This window comes from Pipistrellus kuhlii, unplaced genomic scaffold, assembly GCF_014108245.1.
Source record: "Pipistrellus kuhlii isolate mPipKuh1 unplaced genomic scaffold, mPipKuh1.p scaffold_m20_p_2, whole genome shotgun sequence".
In the NCBI taxonomy this organism is placed as follows: domain Eukaryota; kingdom Metazoa; phylum Chordata; class Mammalia; order Chiroptera; family Vespertilionidae; genus Pipistrellus; species Pipistrellus kuhlii.
In genome coordinates, this window is record NW_023425515.1 from 179,164,132 (window position 1) to 179,177,729 (window position 13,598).

The 13,598-nt window shown below is 53.8% G+C and overlaps 1 protein-coding gene across 1 annotated transcript; it reads right to left on the reverse strand.

Moving 5' to 3' along the window:
- Positions 1-5,583: 5,583 nt before the first annotated feature.
- RAB42 (RAB42, member RAS oncogene family) lies at positions 5,584-8,731 on the reverse strand. The gene is made up of 2 exons (XM_036445187.2): positions 8,417-8,731; positions 5,584-7,079 (listed from the first exon to the last, which is right to left on the reverse strand). The coding sequence occupies exons 1-2, from the start codon at positions 8,662-8,664 to the stop codon at positions 6,656-6,658; spliced, it is 672 nt and encodes a 223-aa protein (XP_036301080.1). The 5' UTR covers positions 8,665-8,731; the 3' UTR covers positions 5,584-6,655.
- Between the last annotated feature and the right edge of the window lie 4,867 nt (positions 8,732-13,598).

Sequence of the window (13,598 nt, forward strand, 5' to 3'; positions counted from 1 at the left end):
CTCAACATAGTGAGCCCCCAAAGAAGAGGCAACCAGCTTCTCCCCTTCTCCTAGCGCCATCCGTCAGCCACCAGGTCATTCTTACCTGCCGCCAGGAAGAGGATGCCGAAGGGTTCGCTTTCTCCAGAATCCCTGGATGCCATGTCCTGTTGGTGACATCAAAGAGCAGAAGGCCTCCCGCCACGTTTTGATAGTAGGAGCCAGTCACTGACCTCGGGAGCCAAGGAGTCCAGAATTAGTGTTAAATCCTCCATTGAGGACAGAAGGGGATGGAGCATTCAGGCAGTTTAGTGGAAAGAGCTGGGATAGAGCCAAGAGACCTCAATTCTCAGTCAGGTGTGTGACAGGTAAGTAAGTAGCTTCACCTGAGTTCTGTTCCATCTGCATGTGGAAGGACCTTGTTACTCAACACGCATTTGTGAGCTGGGCCCAGGCCCGGGCCCGGGCCTGGCACTGGGTTATGTGATGAGTAAAATAAAAACGCAGGGAGCAATCCTGTGATTGGGTAAATATAAAACTCACTGTGGCCGAAACCGGTTTGGCTCAGTGGATAGAGCGTCGGCCTGTGTACTGAAGGGTCCCGGGTTTGATTCCAGTCAAGAGCATGTACCTTGGCTGCGGACACATCCCCAATGGGAGGTGTGCAGGAGGCGGCTGATCGATTATTCTCTCCCATTGATGTTTCTAACTCTCTATCCCTCTCCCTTCCTCTCTGTAAAAAAAAAAAAAAAAAAAAAAAAAAAAAAAAAAAAAAAAAAAATCAATAAAAATATGTAATTTTAAAAAACTCATTGTGATACACTACAAAGGAGAAGTTCACAGGGCCCGGGGGAGGGGGTCTGACCAGTTGAGCCATAATCTTTTTTTTTTGATCCTCACCTGAGGATATTTTTCCATTGATTTTTAGAGAGAGTGAAAGAGTGAGGCAAAGACAGAAAAATATTGATGTGAGAGAAACACATCAATTGGTTGCCTCCTGCAGCACCTGCCTGTAACCAAGGGACGTGCCCTTGACTGGAATTGAACGGCGGGAGGTGGGGTTCGGTCCGCAAGCCAACACTCTGTCCGCTGAACCAAAGGATCTCTCGTATGCATGTGTGCCATCCCTGAGGCATGTGGTGGGCCAGGCCATGGTGGGCCTTGTCGGCCCCAGCAAAGGGAGTCCTGATCCAAAAACTAACACTGAAGGATTTTAAGCAGGAGCGTGGACATGGTCTGCTTTGCATTTTGAAAAGATCACTGGCCAGGCAGTGGAGAACAGACAGACTGGAGAGGAAGAGAGGGAGAAACTGTAAAAGCAGAAATTCATCAGAAGGCTGCTGCCTGGTTGGAGTGGAGGTGGGCGGTAAAGTGGAGAGAGAGAGGGCTACGTTTGAAAAGGAAGCGGTGTCAGGGAGGGGAGGGAGATCTGAGGAAGATAAGAGATCAACTGAAGGACTTGTATAATGCATATAAGTACAACCAATGGACACAAAACTCTGGGGAGGGATGGCATGTATGGTATATGTACACAGATAATAATTTAATAAAAAAATAAAAAATAAAAAGGAAGCGGTGCCCTCACGGGCCTGGGTGACAGGATTGAGGGTTTAGGAGAGGGTATCACCCAGTGAGCTGTAAGGAATCCTCTGGCTTGGAGTGTCCATCTCTGGTGCAGTTCCGCCCCACCCTGGGCATGCGGCCTTCTGCCCTCTAAGCTAAGTAACCTCACAGGGTCGCTGCAGGGTTGATAATAAGCAACAAGCAAAAGGAGTGGCTCACAGAGCAGCAGCCCCTCCCTGAGGGGTTCATATAATCATTTAATCCTCATAACTGTGAGATAAAAGCTGCTATTATCCCCTCTTTACAGAGGGGAAACCTGACATTTTCTCTGCCTTAGAGGTAGCCCCTGGCCTGGGTGGCAGGCTTCCTGCTGGTTCTTCAATACTTGGCCAGGATTTTGAGAGGGAATGGACATTTTTTTCTTCCTCCTCCAGGGATGTGGGGCTTTGTTTTGAGCAACTGACAGTCAAATCCCACCTCCATCCCCAGGATTAGCTGCTTAGCCCACAGGCAAGCTCCCGTGTGGACCTATATCCTGGGCGGGAAGCTCCTGGAGACTAAAAACCACAGCAAGTTAAGGGCACTCCCGGCTGCTTCGCTTCATTCTAGCGCTAGGGCTCCAGCTAGCCTCCAGGCCACATGTGTCAAACACAAGGCCCGCGGGCCAAATCCGTCCCGCCAGGCCTTGCAATGTGGCCCACACCGCGCTGTCATCACTGCACTCCGCTGCGTTTCCATCACAATGACAGTTTATGACTGTTCAGTAAACCATTCGGCCCGCGATTTAGGCTGGATTTTAGATTTTGGCCCCTTCTCTGATTGAGTTCGACACCCCTACTCCAGGCTCTCCCTGTACTTACTGGCTGCTGCTTTTTTAATTTTTATTTATTGATTGATTTTTAATTTTATTTTAGAGAGGAAGGGAGAAGGCTAGATAGAAACATTGATGAAAGGATCAATTGGCTGCCTTCTGCATGTCCCCTACTGGGTATTAGGCCCTCAACTGAGCATATGCCTTGACTAGGAATCAAACCTATGACCTCTTGGTTCATGGATTGATGCTCAACCACTGAGCCCCACCAGCCAGACCTTACTGGCTTCTTAACCTCTATGGGCCTCGTTCTCCACATCAGTAAAAGGGAAAATTAAAGTAACTACCTTATACATTACACTAGGGGCCCAGTGCACGAGTCTGTGCACCTTGAAAGATACTGTGGGCTTCGAGGCTTTGGTGGGCACAGGGCGGGTTGCAGCTCACTGGGTGACACCAACCTCCACCCCTGCCCAGCCCCTCCAACTATGGCCCCTAGTCCCTGTCTGCTGGCAGCGCCAATCTCGCCGCCACCACTCCCACACGCTCAGCCCCACGTGCACCCACTGATGGCACAGAGCAATTGGGGCTGGCACCAGCAGCAGGCATGAGCAGGGCTGGAGCTGTCAGTGGGTGCGAGCAGTGGCTGCTGCCCCGATCACCCCTCAGGAGCAGGGGGAGTTGGAGAAGCCCTCAGGGGTGACGGGGGCTGGCAGCAGCCACTCACACCCGCTGATGGTGCCAAGCGATCTGGACCTGGTGTGAGTGGTGTCTCTGACGCTGGTTGCAGGTGAGAGCGCTGGGTGGGACTGCAGCATGTGGGAGCAAAGAATTTTCAGTAAACACCAGAGGCTCACCCCAATGACAGCGACCTGCGTCCTGCTTTGGTCTGGTGCCCCACCTCACCTGTTCCACCATCCCACTGCAGCAATGCCCACCATGTTCCACATGGGATGGTCAGCGCACGTATTAGCAACCAGTTGTTTGGTTGTTCTGCCCTTCGGTCTATTTGCAACCTAGGATACACCAAGGTTGCAGGTTTGGACACATACAAGAAGCAACAAATGAATGCATAAATAAGAACAAATCAACATTCCCCTCTCTCTCTTACGTCAATGAATAAAAGTAAAAAAAATAAAATAAGTGCTCAGTTTGTGCTGGCAGCTGTTCCTTCTGCCCAGATCTCTCGGCGCTTGCTCTTTCTCCTCCAGGTTTCCGCTCACAGGTCATCTCCTCAGAGATGAGAGATCTGCTCTAAAGGACCACATCACTCTGTCCCATCTCCCTTATCTGTGCTCTTTATGACACCACAACTAGAAATAGTTTGGTTCACTTATTTACTCTTTTTTCTCTCTCTCTCCCATTAGAATGTCAGCCCCAGAGGCAATTCTGTATCCCCAGAGCCCAGAACAGAGTGGATGTTCATTTTCAAAAATCTGATGAAGGAATAATAATATGCTCTAAAGCAAATCATGTCCCTTTTCTAGCCCCAGCTTTCCCATCTTTGAAATGGGGATAATTGTGTCAGTCTTGCAAGATTGTCATAAGGATCAGTGAAGACCTTTTTGGAAGAGGAGGCAGGGAGAAAGCAGTGCACAGGGAGACACCACCTGTTCCAGTTGTCATAGGGAGGAAGCTAAGAAACTCATCCTGACTGAAAACCTCCCAAGAACCCTAGGATGGAGGGAGTGTCAGCCACCCGTTACTGAGAAAGAAACAGGCTCAAAGAGGTGCAGTAACTGTCTCCAAGTCACAAAATTAAGTAGTCAGTGCTCTTTTTTGTTGTTGTTATTTAATATATTTTATTGATTTCTACAGAGAGGAAGGGAGAGGGGCAGAGAGTTAGAAACATTGATGAGAGAGAAACATGGATCAGCCGCCTCCTGCACACCCGCCACTGGGGACCTACCCGCAACCAAGGCACATGCCCCTGACCGGAATCGAGCCTGGGACCCCCTAGTCCACAGGTCGACGCTCCATCCACTGAGCCAAACCGGTCAGGGCAGTGAGTGCTCTTTTTGCTATGGCAACTGTCCATGCCCTTCTCATGCCCACTGGCCCAAAGACATCCTCAAGACACCCCCTCTACACCTGCTGAGATTCTTCCCAACACAAGCACCGTCTCCTCTGTGAAGTCATCTTTGATTGCTCCAGGACATGCCCTGCCTTGTCCACAGGAGGCAAATTCTGAGATTAGTGTGTAAACATTTACATTTGATCTTGAACAACTCTGGGGTTAAGGGGGCTGACTTGTGCAATAGAAAATCTGGGTGTAGCTGAAACCGGTTTGGCTCAATGGATAGAGCATCGGCTTGGGGACTGAAAGGTCCCGGTTCGATTCCGATCAAGGGCATGTACCTTGGTTGTGGGCATATCCCCATAAGGGGGTGTGCAAGAGGCAGCTGATCAATGACTCTCTCTCATCGATGCTTCTAACTCTCTATCTCTCTCCCTTCCTCTCTGTACAAAACCAATAAAATATATATTTTTTAAAAGAAAACAAGAAAATCTGGGTGTAACTATACCTGACCTCCTTCATCCCCACAGACCCATCCATGGAATTCACCCTGAATAACGGGTTTGAACTACATGGGTCAATTGGAAAAATCCACGTATAAGCGGACCTGCACAGTTCAAATAGTTCAAAATCATGCTATTGAAGGGTCATCTGTAGAAGGGCATTATTGAGATCAATAACTGCTCGGGCCTAGCTGGTATTGCTCAGTGGTTGACCCATGAACCAGGAGGTTGCTGCTGGATTCCAGGTCAGGGCACATGCCCAGGTTGTGGGCTCAGTCACCAATAGGGAGCATGTAGGAGGCAGCCAATTGATGGTTCTCTCATCACTGATGTTTCTATCTCGCTTTCTCCCTCTCTCTGAAAATCAATAAAAACATATCTAAAAAAATAAACCTGTTTGGGGGAGAAAAGAAGGGAAGCAGGACTGAGCAGTGGGAGGATCTATCTGTGATGTGACAACAATGGCTTCAGTGGACTCCATAAGCCTATCTACATAATAAAAGGCTAATATGCAAATTGGCCAAACGACAGAACCACTGGTCTCTATGACGCTCAGCACAGGACCTGCGCCTGGTGGTCGGTGCACTCCCACAGGGGGCGTTCCGCTCTGCCAGAAGCCAGGCTCACTGCTGGCGAGCACAGTGGCAATGTCAGGAGCCTCTCCCACCTCCGTGGCAGCGCTAAGGATGTCCGACTGAAGGCTGGAAGCAGGCCTAAGCCATCGATTGGACATCCCCCAAGGGCTCCCAGGCTGAGAGGGTGCAGGCTGGGCTGAGGGGACCCCCCGCCCCCCACAGAGTGCATGAATTTTGTGCACCAGCCTCTAGTGAGTGATAAAGCAAGGCTTGATCTTCAGAGTTGTTCAGCATTGGGACAAGAAGGCCTGCCCTCTGAATACCCTGCCCCCATCAGATCCACACTGGATGTGGGCTGCCCTGAGGGGTTGGGAGTTTCCAGAGTGTCTTCCTCATTCCTCAGCACTCACAGCAGCTGGAGGGCTGGGGGGGGGGGGGGGGGGGGGTGTAAGGGGGAGGAGGAGGCTCTGGGTTCTTCAGCTCTGCCTCCCAGATCCAGATTCAGTCCCTGCCTTAGACCAAGGGCAGTGGGCTGCCACAGCCACAGCTTATTTCCATGCCCAGACTCAGCCAAGCCTGAGGGCCTAAGGAGGCTCTGAGCCAGGCCCCCCTGGAATTCCCCGCACTCACCCTCACCTGCGTGGCCCGCGGCCCGTGTACAGACTCGGCGTCTCAGCGTCCCAGCCCCGGAATGCTGCTGGAAATGGCCACATCCCAGCCAAGAGGAGCGGTGATGACAGTTCTTATCACTTAGTTCTCAGCAAGTGGCAGGATCTGGCTGAGCATATCCCATCCATCGTCTCATTCCTGCACCTCCCCATCCCCCACCCCCTCGAGGCAGGGTGTTTTATGAGGAAGCAGGCTCAACAGGAAGCTGTATACCTGCCTCTAGAACTTGCTTTCATGGATTGATTTTAGAGAGGAAGGAAGACATTGATTTATTGCTCCACTATTAGTTGATACTTGTATACGATCTAACTGTATGGAGGTGACACTCTAACCAGCAGAGCTGCCTGGCCAGAGCCTAGACATTTCTGGGGCAAAGGGGCTGAGCTCCGAGACCCAAAATCCAGGAGCCATGACGATGCCAGGACATTGTTTATATGAACCCTTTGGGCAGGTTCCGCCATCTGCCCTTTGGAAAGACAGTCTCCATCCCACTAGCGCATCTGAGGTTGGCACTGTTATAACCCTTTTCCTCCCGGAGTCAACACTGGCATGGGCCCGCAGGCGGCTTCCTGCTGGGGGGCCTGGGCTCTGGAGGCCTGAGGATGAGCCGAACGCCCCCCCAGCCCTCCTCCATCTTGATGTCCCCCTGCTGCAGGGCCTGCTGGATGGCGGTGGCAAGAGTCTGGAAAGCGAGGTCCACGTTGCAGTTGTTTACGGCTGAGGTTTCCATGAAGGCCATGCCCAGGGAGGCAGCCAGCGCCTCTGCCTCCTGGGCCGACACGCAGCGGGCGCTCTCCAGGTCGCTCTTGTGGCCCAGGAGCAGGAAGATTGCCCTGTGGGGGCCCTGGGTGGCCAGGACCTCCTGGTGCCAGTCCGGGATGTGTTCAAAGGACTTCCTGTTTGTCACATCGAAGACCAGCAGGACACCCACCAGGTTCCGGTAAAAGGACCTGGTGATGCACCTGGTGGGACCGAGGAGGAAGCAGTGAATTGGGAGAGCCTGGTACCTTCTAGACACCCCCAGGGGCAAGAGTAAGGTGACCAGCCAAAACCGGTTTGGCTCAATGGATAGAGCATCGGCTTGGGGACTGAAAGGTCCCAGGTTCGATTCCGGTCAAGGGCATGTACCTTGGTTGCAGGCACATCCCTGGTGGGGGGTGTGCAAGTGGCAGCTGATCGATGATTCTCTCATCATGTTTCTAACTCTCTATCCCTCTCTCTTCCTCTCTGTAAAAAATCAATAAGATATATATATTTTTTTTTAAAAAAAAGAATGACATCTTTTATATATAAAAGAGTAAGGTGATCAGACGTCCCAATTTTCTTTTCTTTTTTTTAAAATATATTTTATTGATTTTTGTTCAGAGAGGAAGGGAGAGAGAGTTAGAAACATCAATGAGAGAGAGTCATTGATCAGCTGCCTCTTGCATAACCCCCACTGGGGATATGCCCGCAACCAAGGTACATGCCTTTGCCTGGAATCGAACCCGGGACCCTTCAGTCCCCAAGCCCACGCTCTATCCATTGAGCCAAACCGGTCCCGGCAGACGTCCCGATTTTCAACAACTGTCCCGCGGGACAAATTGTTGACGTCTGGTCACCTTAGGAGCTAGCTGCCCTGCATCCACTGACTGCCCCCCCCCCCTGCCCCCATCACAGAGCCCATTGCACCTGCCTGTCTCTCCCCCAGGAGCGCTCTGCTCAGTCAGGGAGTACTGTAAGCTGGATGCACATCCTGTGCGGACCGCTCCTCCAGCCCCGGAGGCGGCCTGATGTTCGCCTGCCCGAGAGTGCGCTTCCCCCTTCTGTGCCCCGCAAACTCCCAGGCATCCTCGCCTCCTTCCCCATCCCTGGGCCTGGCTCTCTGCGCTCCTGCGGGCTCCCTGGGCACCCACATCATTCACCCCAACGGGTTTCTTTCTTATTAATTTTTTGCAGAGGAAGGGAGAGGGCGAGAGACTAAGGGACATCGATGAGAGAGAAACATCCCTGCACACTGGGGCTGTGTCCGCCCTTGGCCGGAATCGAACCCGGGACCCTTCAGTCCGCAGGCCGACGCTCTATCCACTGAGCCAAACCTGTTTCGGCATCCCCTCCAGGTTTCAGTGTGGGGTGCCCCCCATCCCCAGGCCTGACCCTCCCGGCGGGGTGCGGGGTGGGGGCTGGGGGGAGGCGCAACAGGTCTCAGCGTCCGGCTGGGCTTGGCCGCCCCGCTGGCGGTGCCGGCGGCGGGACCAAGGGGAGGACTGAGGCCCGCGCCCTCACCGAGGGGCCCCCGCTCCTGGCCCTCCCCGCCCACCTGAAGCGCTCCTGGCCCGCCGTGTCCCACAGCTGCAGCTTGACGCGCGGCCCGGCCGGCAGGCGCAGCGCGCGCCCGTAGCACTCCAGGCCCGCCGTGGGCGCCGCGCGCTCCGGGCCCGGCTCCAGGCTGCCCGCCGCGCCCGCCACGAAGCGCCGCAGCAGCGCGGTCTTCCCCACCGCGGCGTCCCCCAGCGCCGCCACCCGGAACTGGTAGCGGCAGCCCGGCGCCCCGCGCTCCGCCGCCATCCGCGCCCGCGTCCGCCGCAGCCTCTGCCCCGGGCCCCGTCCCGCCCGGCGCCGGGGCCCGGAGGTCCGCCCGCCCCGCCCCGCCCCGCCCCCACGGGGCCGAGCGACCCGCCCCCGGGGCTCCGGGCGACCCGCCACCCGCGGGCGGAGACCGGAGCCCCCGGTGCTGTCCGCCCAGGAGCCCTGCCTCCCAGGAGACCGGCCGGTGAAGACCCCTGGGCAACCGCTTCCTCCGCAGCCTCAGTCTCCTCCTCTGTGAAATGGGGTGCGAGGGACCCCGCTTCTGGGGAGGAGCGAGAATCCAGACAATCCAGCGTGCGCCGCCCTGAGCTGCGGTGCTGGGCCGGCACCCCATTCATTCTTCTGTATGTTGGGATGGTTTCTCTCTCCACCCCCCCTCCTGTTAGTCCGGGGTGGGCCCTGCTGCTGGGTTTGGAGACCCCACTCAGAGAGAGGATGGTTGTAGGTGCTTCGTTCCTGTCCCCAGGGGGAGGACGGGATGAGGACGGGGCCTTTCTGGAGCCGCACTGGTCCTGACCCGGGGGGCTCCCGGCTCCCTGTTGGGGTTCAAGGTTCCACAGCCCCCGCTGCCTCCTCCTGCGGCCTGTGCTGGACCTCAGGCCCAGGCAGAGGCGGGGACCGGCCTGGAAACAGGCAGGACAGACAGACTGAAAGAGGAGGCCGAGGCCGGAGGCCAGGACACAGGCTTTGCTGGAGGAGAAGACCCGGCCGGGCTGCCTCGCGAAGGGAGAGAGCACATGGCGGGGTGAAGGCGCCTTCTGAGGGGAGGAAAGGGAAGGGATGGGGCTCGGCACTCGGCACACGCTGTTTGGTGGTTTCCTGAAAGGCACATGATTAGGGACCTAGGGACTTAGGATGGGGGGCTTAGGGTGTTTGGCAGGTGCTGATTGGTGGTTCGATGTACAGTCCATGTAAAGTGCCTGGCCAGGCGCTCAGGAATGTCCGGCCCCCAGGTGCAGGTTACGTCATACTCCGTCCATCGGTTGGGGGAAGGGAGGGTCTGTCACAGACAACTGTGATTCCATAGGCAGTTGTGGACGAAAAGGGGCCACGTGCTGACCTGACTGACTCAGGGAAGATCTGCATGGAGGCTTTGCAACCAAATAGTGGCCTGGAATTAAACTGTTAAAAATGCTGTTATTTATTTATTTCCCAGAGGAAGGGAGAGGGAGAGAGAGACAGAAACATCAATGATGAGAGACCGTCACTGACCAGCTGCCTCCTGCCTTAGGCCCCACAGCCCCAGCATGTGCCCTGTAACCTTCTGGTTCAAAGCTCGATGTTCAACCATGCCAGCCAGGCTAATTCTATTCTTTTTTAACACATTTTTATTTCTTTCAGAGGGGACAGGAGAGGGAAAGGTAGACAGAAACATTAACAATTTTTAAAAAAGAGAAAAACATCAATGATGAGAGACAATCATTGATCTGCTGCCTACTGCATGCCCCACACTGGGATCCAGCCCGAAACCGGGGGCATATGCCTGGACTGGGAATCAAACTTTTAGGGGCAAAAATAGAATATTGGGAACTAGCTATAGTTATGAGAACTGGCAAGGGCGGAATGTTTTGTTTTTGTTTTGTTTTTAAAAATATATATTTTATTGATTTTTTTTTTACAGAGAGGAAGAGGGATAGAGGGCTAGAAACATCAATGAGTGAGAAACATCGATCAGCTGCCTCCCGCACATCCCCCACTGGGGTTGTGCCCACAACGAGGGTACATGCTCTGGACCGGAATTGAACATGAGACCCCCCAGTCTGCAGACAGACGCTCTATCCACTGAGCCAAACTGGTTTCAGCTAGGGCGGAATGTTTTGTATGTCAACAGAGTGCAGTTGGCCTGTGGACTGGACAGCTAAGATTAACCAGGCCAGGTGGGCTGTTCCTTATGCTTTCTGGGCAGCAACCCTTTGTGAGGGTCAGTGTGCCCATTTTAATACATTCTATTGATTCTTTACAGAGAGGAAGGGAGAGGGATAGAGAGTTAGAAACATCAGTGAGAGAAACATCAATCAGCTGCCTTCTGCACACTCCCTACTGGGGATGCGCCTGCAACCAGGGTACATGTCCTTGACCAGAATTGAACCTGGGATCCTTGAGTCCGTAGGCCGATGCTCCATCCACTGAGCCAAACCGGTCAGGGTGAGTGTGCCCATTTTAGAGTGAAGTTCAGATGTGTGGCTTATTGCAAGTCACATAGCAGAGCTGGGACTCACATCTGAGTTTTTCTCACTGTTTGTAACCCCCTCGGTATGCCACTAAAGGAGGCCGCAAAGGGGGTCCTAAGAGGACCAGGTGGTCAGGTCCCACCTGGGTTAGGGGCCAGGGTCAGGCAGGCACATCTGCGTCCCAGATCCACTCCACCCTTTGCAGCCTGGCCTTCTGGCACGCAGGGCATCAAGGCTGGCGTTCCGGCTGGTCCCACACAAGTGGGTTTATCTTGTGGCAAACTGGTGGGATGGGGAAAGTACTCACTGTGCCACCATCACATCGTCGTGTCTCCTCCTCGCCTGCCCGTGAGCGGATGTTGTTATCCTGCCCGTTTTTTTACAAACGAGGAAACTGAGGCTCAGAGGAGTTAAGTAGCCACAGCCCAAGGCCACTCAGCAAGGAAGACAGACTACCTCCCAAGTCTGCCCAAGGCCAAGGCCACGTTTGCTGTGTTTGCTTCTGGCTAGACGGGCTGGGAATCCGAGAAGGCCCACGTTCCCTTCCGGCTGATTCTGAGCAAGTCAACGAGGAGCCACATGGTCGGATTCCGGGCTGTGGGTCTCCTCCGCAGCAGGGCCTGGAGGAGCCCGTCCCTGTTCGCCCCCTCCCTCCGGGGGCAGGAGGGGAAGCTGGGGCCCCGGGGACCGGGAGGCGCCTCAGGAAGGTGTGTGGGTGGCAGGGACCCTCTCCACTGGCTCTGCCCAGCGAGTCTGCCCGCTCCCTCCGCCTCACCCATTCCTGCACCGGAACCTCTTCCCACCTCCTCTGCTAGGCGCCCAGCCCCTTCTTCACCTCCCACGGGCGCTGAGCACCTTTCCTCAGGCCTCAGGGTCGGGGCCCGCAGAAGCCCCTCGGTGCCTGGCCAGTAAGGTCACATGTCACTTTGTCCACGGCGATGTCCGTCTCCCTCCCTCCGAGGCTTGAGTCCCTTGAGGGCAGGAACAATGGTTGTATCCTCAGTGCTTGACACAAAGTAGAAACTCGGTAAATATGTATGGTTGAATGAATGAATGAACGTGGCTAAGTGCTGTTCACTCATTCATTGATTCAGTCACTCAGTCAGTCAGATACCACAACGGAGCAGGATCCAAGAAGGTGTAGAGTCAGAGAAGACCCCTGGGAGGAGGGGGTGCTGAAACTGGTCTCTAAGGACAGCGGCAGCTGGGAGGCCAGGGCAGAAGGGCTGCTGAGCAAGGGCAGGGAGGAATGAACAAGCTTGAAATGCAGTTTGAACCCAGTCTTCCCAGAAGACTTTATGGTCAGCACATATGGGCAGTGCACTGTCAGCATCAGGCTCCTTGAATTTCCTCTCCCCGTGGGCTGGGGTCATGTGCCTGCCTGACACATGAATCCAGACGTCAGCTGACCTGAGGGCAAGTTGAATCCGCTCCGCATCCCTGCTCCCCCTTCTGCTCAGTGAAGCACATCACAGTGCCCACCTCACAGGGTAGTCCAGGAGGAACTGTGTAACCTAACAGGTAAGTGTATGCATATTTGCATTAGACAGATCTGGGTTCAAGTCCCAATATGGCCTTGGTCAAGTTTTATTCATTCATTAATTCATTCACTTAATAATTATTTAAATAAGTGCTAGCACCCTGGCTTGTTTGGCTCAGTGGATAGAGCATCGGCCTGCGAACTGAAGGGTCCCGGGTTTGATTTTGATTCCAGTCAGGGGCACATACTCGGGCTATGGACTCGATCTCCAATGTGGGAAGTGCAAGAGGCAGCTGATCAATGATTCTCTTTCATCATTGATGTTTCTCTCTCTCTCTCTCTCTCTCTCTCTCTCTCTCTCTCTCTCTCTCTCTCTCTCTCTCTCTCTCTCTCCCTTTCCCTCTGAAATCAATAAAAATATATTACAAAAAAACAGGGTGGTCTGAAGTGACATCTGGACAGAAACCAGGGGAAGTGAGAGGGTGAGGGAGTGACAAGGCTGTCTGTGAAGTCCAGGGAGGACCGTTCCAGGCAGGAAGAACAGAAAGAGCAAAGGCCCTGAAGTGGAAGCAGGCAAAGAGTACTCCAGCTCTCACTGGTTTAGCTCAGTGGATAGAGCGTCAGCTTGTGGACTGAAGGGTCCTGGGTTCAATTCCAGCTCAGGCACATATCCCAGTTCTGGTCAGAGTACATACGGGAAGCAACCAATCAATGTGTGTGTCTCTCTCATTGATATTTTCCTCTGACTCTCCCTCTCCCTTCTACTCTCGTTAAAAATAAGTGGAAAGCCCTGGCCAGTTTGGCTCAGTGGATAGAGAGAGCATCAGTCTGTGGACTGAAGGGTCACAGGTTCAGCTCCAGTCAAGGGCACGTGCCTCGGTTGCTGGCTTGATCTCCAGTAGGGGGCAGCCCATTGATGACTTTCTCTCATTATTGATGTTTCTCTCTCTTTCCCTTCCTCTCTGAAATCAATATATCTATAATAAAAAAAAGTGTAATATGCTAATTAGACCAGACATCCTTCTGGACGACCTTCCAGATGAAGCGAGGGAAGCCCAGGTCCCGGGTGCCAGAGGGAAGCTGGTGCTGGCACCGGGGGAAGGAAGGTCTACTTTTGCACGTAATTCGTGCACCGGGCCTCTAGTAAAAAAAAAAAAAAAAGTGGAAAAATATCCTCAGGTGAAGATTTAAAAAAAAAGTATTCCAAGAGCTGACAGACTTAGAAGAGGGAACAGAAAGGAGGAAGTAAGTGGTGGGAGATG

Excerpts from the sequence above, each read along its gene's own strand:
- RAB42 (XM_036445187.2), bottom strand. The coding sequence starts at position 8,664 with ATGGCGGCGGAGCGCGGGGCGCCGGGCTGCCGCTACCAGTTCCGGGTG. Across the intron at positions 7,080-8,416 it reads GCGGGCCAGGAGCGCTTCAG|GTGCATCACCAGGTCCTTTT; the intron begins GTGGGCGGGGAG and ends CGGTCCCACCAG.